The following is a 7,500-nucleotide window of genomic DNA, read 5'->3' on the forward strand; positions in this document are numbered from 1 at the left end:
GACCCACCCACTGTAAGCAAAGAGTAGGACCTAGTGTTTAGGTCTATCTTGGCCGGCCTGTGATTGACCTGGCTGGATGAGCTTGTAAAGCTCATCCAGTCATTCATTTTATGTGATAGTCACACATTATTAAATATCTTAGTCTCAGATAGTATGCGCGCTATCATTGGCTAAAACATTATCTAGCAAATTTTCCATGTCTTTTCTGTTGCATAAACATGTAAAACTGTTTGAATCTTGACAGCAATTAGTTTCAAAAGTTTTATCGTTTTTCGAATCTTTATGGCGGTTGAACTGGCTTCCGCTTGACGTAAACTGGTTTCCTTTCCAGGGCGGCTGGTTACTAGAGAGATAAAATAAATATCTTACTAACCTCGTCTTCTCAGTCCATAAAGTAAATTACGGACCCTTGTTTTTCCTCTTACATTTATGGCTATAAAATCTAAGGGGGAAAACGCCGGTCCTAATTTACTGGGGTGGGGTGCAGGGATGGCGCACTGCCGAGAGTACTCGCCTACCACCAATGTGGCCCGGGTTAGATTCCCCGACTCAGCGTCATATGTGGGTTGAGTTTGTTGGTTCTCTACTCTGCACTGATAGGGTTTTCTCCGGGTACTCCGGTTTTCCCCTCTCTTTAAAAACCAACATTTTATTTGATTTGTGTTAATTTAACCCATTCGCACTTCAAACGCCCTAGGACGCCCCCCCATTGACGAGTAAAATCGTCTGGCATTAGACAGAGTAAAATCTATTAAGTGTAACTCCCAGGGGTTAGTGGGTTAACCCATTCACACCTCAAACGCTCTAGGAGCCCCCTCCCCCCCTCTATCACCCAATTGACTCGCGTTAGACAGCGTAAAATCTATTAAGTGTAACTCGCAGGGGTTAGTGGGTTAACCCATTCACACCTCAAACGCTCTAGGAGGCCCCCTTTCCCCCCCCCCCCCCCCCCCCCCACCCAATTGACTGGCGTTAGACAGAGTAAAATCTATTAAGTGTAAAGTGTAACTCGCAGGGGTTAGTGGGTTAACCCATTCACACCTCAAACGCTCTAGGAGGCCCCCTTTCCCCCCCCCCCCCCCCTTTCTCTATTAAGTGTAACTCCCAGGGGTCAGTGGGTTAATTTGTTGATTTCAGTTTACAGTGCCCCCAGTGGGGCATTTCCGAGTTGCTGTTTGTCTCGGTTTTGAAGTGGGTCTTGATGCTCAACTATTTTAAGGGAAACTAGTTTGATTTGCATAAAAATACGCAACTCATTTTCATTTGAATGGTTGTGCACCAGGACTCCCTTTGAAACTGAGGCATGCAGCAACTCGGAAATGGGCTATTGTGCTCCAGCTCTAGAAGACTAGACACTTAAATAAAGCCCCTTTCCTTTACAGTGCGGCCCTCGAACAGGTCAGTAAGAGGTATTTATAATCAGCTTTGTTTTATTCGTATGAATTTGTCATAGGGCTACACGAAGAAATGGAGAAAAAAACCTCAGAGCTTATAGAGCAGCACAACAATGAATTGTCCACTGCACAAAAAGAGGGTGATAGAGCTAGAGAAGCTAAAGCTTGCTGCAATCTCGGCATTGCTTATTATGACATTGGTGACTTTGACACTGCATTGGGATTCTTCCAGAAGGACCTTGCTATCACTAAGGAGATGGGTAATAGATCAAGAGAAGCCATGGTTTATTTTAATCTTGGCAATGTCAATGACGGCCTTGGAAGGTTTGAAGAAGCTATAGAATGTTACGAGAGATGTGTGGCCATCGCTAAAGAAGTAGGTGACAGAGGAAGAGAAGGCTCAGCCTACAGCTATTTAGCCAACCTTTATGAAAGTCTCGGGGACATCCAAAAAGCCATAGAATATCACAAAAAAGATCTGGCCATTTCCAAAGAAAGCAACGACAAAGCTGGAGAAGGAAGAGCTTGTTCCAACCTTGGGAACTGTTTGTACAGCATTGGTCGCTTTCAAGAGGCCATAGAGTACCACAAAAGAGACCTCTCCATCGCTCAAGAAAAAGGTGACAAGTCAGGAGAAGGTCTAGCTTGTTGCAATCTTGGCGTTGCTTTAAAAAACGTAGGCAACTTCTCGGAAGCTTTGGATTACCACAAGAAAGACCTTGCCATTGCAGAATATTTGGGTGACATTGCTGGAAAAGGTCGAGCCTACGGCAATCTTGGAATCGTTTGTAAGTGTCTTGGTGATGTTCATCAAGCTATTGATTACTATGAAATGCACCTGTCCATCGCCAAGGAAATGGGGGACAAGGCTGGTGAAGCCCGCGCTTATGGCAATCTTGGAAACGCTCATAAGAATCTTGGTAACTATCAGCAAGCCATTGAATATCACAAGAAGGATCTCTCTATTGCCAAAGATCTAGGTAACACAACTGGTGAGGCGAGAGCCTATGGGAATATTGGAAATGTTTATGAAGGCCTAGGTAACTTCAAACAAGCCATAGAGTTTCACAAGAGGCATCTGGAGATAGCAGTAAAACGGGGTGACAGGGCTGGAGAAGGGCGAACCTACAACAATCTTGGCAATGCGTACGACTGCCTTGGAGACTACCAAGAAGCCATTAAGTATCATCAAAGGGCTCTTGCCATTGCCAAAGAAGTGGGTGACGTAGCTTCGGAAGGGAGATCCTACAGCGGTCTTGGCAATGCGTATGACAGTCTGGGTGACTTTGAAGAGGCTATAAAATACCATGAGGAGGATTTGTCTGTTGCAAAAGAATTAGGTGATAGAGATGGTGAAAGTCGAGCTTATTGCAATCTTGGGATCGCCTACCGGAACTTAGGCCAGCTTCAAGAAGCAATAAATTACCACAAAAAGTATCTCTTCATGTGCAAGGAGGCGGATGACAAAGCTGGAGAAGGAAAAGCATATTGCGCCCTCGGTAACGCGTACAATGACCTTTGTAGCTTTGAGGAAGCAGTGGAATGTTTCCAGTCCGGTTTAAAAGTCTTTGATGTTATGAGAGCTACCCTTCAACCTGAAGATGTGTGGAAAACAAGTTTCCATGATCTCTCTCGTTCTGCTAACTCTGCAGTATGGCGTTCTCTTTTGAGACTGGAAAAATATGACGAGGCTTTATGTGTCGCTGAGCAGGGACGAGCTCAAGATTTGGTTGATGGGTCGAGAATACAGTATGGCTTACAAATATCTCCACTGCCGGATAATCCTGCAGAAACGATTTCCTATCTTTCACAGAATGATGGACAGATTGTTTTTGTGGCACAACAGCAGGTCAAAATCAATTTCTGGATTATCAGAAAAGAAAACAAGGTTGAATTTAGACAGTGGAACTTGGAAGATGGAAATATAGCCCAAGACACTGTGGGTGGCATGGTGGAATCAGTTTTGAAGAAAATCGGAGCTGGCGATCGTGTTGAATGTGAGCATCGCTCATTAGATGAGCTGAGCGATGACGATGCGGAAGACGACGACGGAGAACCAACTGATTCCTTAGTCTGCTCCAAGGATGCTTTGCAGCCATTGCACGATGCAGTCATTTCGCCAATTTTAGACGTTTGTCGAGACGATGAACTGATTATTGCTTGTGATGAACATCTGTCCACAGTCCCATTCTCTGCACTTAGGGATTCGCTGAGAATCCGTATCGTTCCTTCTTTAACAGTTTTAAAACTAATAAGAGGTCGGCCTGAAGACTTCCACTGTACGAGTGGAGCTTTGCTCGTAGGAGATCCGTGTCTCGAAAACGTCACCAGTGAACACGGACAGCTTATTTTCAGCCAGTTGCCGTACGCCAAAAAGGAAGTAGAAATGATTGGAGAAATCCATAAGGTCCCACCCCTTACTGGAGCGGAAGCAACGAAGAAGGAAGTGCTAAAACAAATGGCATCTGTTGCACTGGTTCACATCGCAGCCTACGCAAGAAACCAAACGGGCGAAATACCTTTGGCTCCAAATCCTGGGTGGACGACAAGTGTCCCTCAAGAGGAAGACTACTTACTGAAAGTGTCCCAGTTGCAAGATGTCGGACTACGAGCAAAACTGGTTGTTCTCAGTTGTGGTCACAGTGGTCGAGGAGATGAGGACGTGGAGAGTGTGGTCGGTATTGCGCAGGCATTTTTGGTCGCCGGTGCTCGTTCTGTGTTGGTGTCGCTCTGGGCAGTTTCTGACGAGGCTAAAATGGCTTTCATGAAGTGCTTCCATCAACATCTAGTGGATGGAGAGAGTGCCAGTACTGCTCTTCAAAAGGCCAGACAATCCCTGAGAAGTTCAGAGAAGTTTTGCGCCGTGAAACACTGGGCTCCGTTTGTTCTGATTGGTGACGACGTGAAATTGGATATTGGACAAAAAGAATCCCTTCAGGGTTAGTAAAACCGATAATAATGTGTCATTTATAGACCGAATGCATAAATGGCGGGCAAAAAAATATTCTTTTGTTTATGTGCTAATTAGACTCACTAGCCTCGCGCTCAAGCAACATTTCTTTTGTATTTTGTACATGCAAACGAGGCTAGTGAGTCTAATTAGCACATAAACAAAATAATATTTTTTTGGCCGCCATTTATGCATTCGGTCTATTGTACAGTACGTAGTCTATTTTATTCGTGCAACATGTTCAAATCCGTTTTACACTGTAGTGTGTGGCTCTTTGCTCGCCGACCGGTTGAGTTGGAGTTGGAGTACCGTGCGGAAGGTCGTGAGTTTGACTCCGTTCGGAACAACACTCAGGGTCTTTAAATAACTGAGGACGGAGAAGTGATGCCTTTGTAGTTTCATCCGCAAAAAGGTTAGACTTTCAAGTCTTCTTGGAGAAGGACTATAAACCGTAGACTCTCACAGCCTTTCGTCTTAAACTCCCTATGAATGGGCTAATGAGGATGTGTCGCTGGATGGGGTCGCATTTTCACGACTTGGGTTGCATTTTCAACAGAGTTCCCGACAGCCTGACCAGAATAGGGTCGCAAAGTATCGGGATTTTGGGGGAAAATAACATTCTGGTTAGTGGGATTTTAAAATGGAAAGATTCACGATATAAAAAATATATATTACAGAAACAATTGTAGCGCTATTGATTTAATATTTGCTAGTCGCATTACATTCCGTTTTGAAATTACCATTAAAACGCTTTCTATAAGGTTTTTATGCATAAACAGAAAGTGACTAAGTTGGGGTCGCTAAAATTACATTTACCCAAAAGTGACCGTAAATTGGTCGTAAAATAGTCTATAATGGGGTAGGGGTTCTGAGTATGTTTTTATTAACGTGTTTGTGTTTTGAGATTTGTGATTCCGTTTTGTCCTTACCGGCCACCGTATCTGAGAGGCCAGTGGCACATACCCATGGAAAAATCGACCCATGTACCCTCCCCGGGATCAGCGAGCGGCATTTCAAAGACGGCCTCACAGTTCCGTTTTGTTGAAACGATGATCTTTACAGCCCATTTTCGAGTTGCTGCACGCCTCAGTTTCAAAGCGACTCTTGGTGCACAACCATTCAAATGGAAATGAGTTGCAGGGATGTGGGAGTTGTGAGAGCACTCGCCTCCCACCAATGTGGCCCGGGTACGATTCCCAGACTCGACGTCATATGTGGGTTGAGTTTGTTGGTTCTCTACTCTGCACCGAGAGGTTTTTCTCCTGGTACTCCGGTTTCCCCTCTTCTCAAGAACCAACACTAGGAACTTTCCTTTCCTTTAATGAGCTTCAACGAGCTTTCTTGTTTGTTGTATTGATAAGGTGTTTCTTAACTATATTCTAGATGTATCAGCTTGCCTTTCTTCGTGTGAAGACACGCCCTTGAAACGAAAACGAGAGAATATTGACATGGCTCCTTGAAGCGGTCATGTGGTAAGGCTTGCATCATTTTTCAGTGACATAGCTCTTTACTGCTTCTTACACACATACGCACGAGCGCGTAGACACTTTTTTGTCTGCGTAAGTAGGTTAGGTTAAATGGCAGCGCTAGCCCTTTTCACGGTTAGTTTTTCTTAGTTGCATTACAATGTAATCTAACGTGGATGCGAGGCAATTTCGGGTTAAAACTACAAAATAGCCCGAAATTGCCTCACATACATGCTGGATTATATTGTAATGCAAATGAGAAAAACTACCGGTAACCGTGAAAAGGGCTATTGCGGATTTAAACCTTGAATACAACGCATAGCTAAATGAATGAACTAAATGAATGAATTGAAGGTGTGCATCTGACGTCACGGCTGCCATGTTGGTGTACAGAATAATGCAGTAAAATGTCTTTTGGGAATTTGACTCTATTTAACAAATAGATTCCATGTTGCCGTGCGTCTGTTCAGTAATAGATCAAAGATGACGTCAAAATGTGGTAAGAACAAAAAAGTGGCACACGAGCCGAGTGTGTCACTGATGTTCTTACCACATATTTTGACGTCTTCTGTGATATATTACTGAACAGACCCACGGCCACATGGAATCTATTTGTTTTATATAATAAAGAATTAAACTTTATTCGCATAAAAGCTGATGGTGACGTCAATCGTGCGTCTGTCCTCTAATAGATCATAGGCAAGAGCCAATCAAAATCCGTGAATAACTTGGGTTATTTTATAATATTATGCAAAACGTGTGGGGCGATTTTCTATATTGTTATACATTGGTGTCACCAGCTCGATTTTGATTGGCTATAAGTACGCAGCTAATTCTTGCTTGCTCTGTTTCTCTTACGTCATACGTACAAACAATAGATTTTATATATGTAGAATTGACGTCATACCTACAGACAATAGTTTTATGCATGCAGAAGTGACGTCACCTAACACACTAACCAGCAGTTTGATCAGTTTTGTCATGGCGGAGCTCAGCTCAGGAATATGCATAATAAAACAATTATTGAATTCGGTTTTCGCATGTTAGCGATAATTATCAAGGCCTCAGTTTGTGTTATCCGCTTCAGCCTTCGGCTTCAGCAGATAACACAAACTTTGGCCTTGATAATTATCGCTAACATGCTCAACCTCATCCAATAATTGTTAATTGTTTTGTACACCAACATGACCGTCTCATCACGTGGATGAAAACCAAGGATATCCAAGAAAATTATAAACGTTGAATAAGTTTATTAAAACAAGAAAATGATAACAATGTTATGCTCATAGCTATTCGGAGATCAAAAACATAGAGAAGTAATTATAAATAATCGAAGGTATACGAAACATACAGCCTATTTCTTTTTTCGTATTACTTTTGCTTCCACAGCCGACAAAAATGCGCGTAACCATTGTTACTCTCCGATTCGCGCATCTCTTTGAATGTCATTTAGATCGGAGGGGCACTAACATGGCGGACACTCCACGTGGGTAAAAACCAAGAATAGACTTGAAAACTTCCTTGTAGGATGAGTAGCTTTGCATCGCGTTTAAGTGCGTCAGTAGAAAGTCACGTTCAAATACTGGCACGAGATTTGGTGGAATCGTAGAGTGATTTTTTCATGGCTGCTATGCTAGAGAGGTTTTCAATTGAGTGTCGAAAGAAATTAGCGAATTGCTTTGATTTTGCA

At 43.1% G+C, this 7,500-nt stretch overlaps 1 protein-coding gene across 1 annotated transcript in view; it reads left to right on the forward strand.

Annotated features, from left to right (window-relative positions):
- The window catches only part of LOC138011789 (tetratricopeptide repeat protein 28-like), a 13,223-nt gene that overhangs the window by 4,952 nt on the left and 771 nt on the right, over window positions 1-7,500 (forward strand). Inside the window, exons 2-3 of the mRNA XM_068858984.1 lie at window positions 1,454-4,333; window positions 5,728-5,816. Of these exons, the coding sequence (XP_068715085.1) occupies window positions 1,468-4,333; window positions 5,728-5,804 (2,943 nt within the window). The 5' untranslated portion in view covers window positions 1,454-1,467 and the 3' untranslated portion in view covers window positions 5,805-5,816. The remainder of the gene's footprint in view (window positions 1-1,453; window positions 4,334-5,727; window positions 5,817-7,500) is intronic.

This window comes from Montipora foliosa, chromosome 7 (assembly GCF_036669935.1).
Source record: "Montipora foliosa isolate CH-2021 chromosome 7, ASM3666993v2, whole genome shotgun sequence".
Classification (NCBI taxonomy): Eukaryota; Metazoa; Cnidaria; class Anthozoa; order Scleractinia; family Acroporidae; genus Montipora; species Montipora foliosa.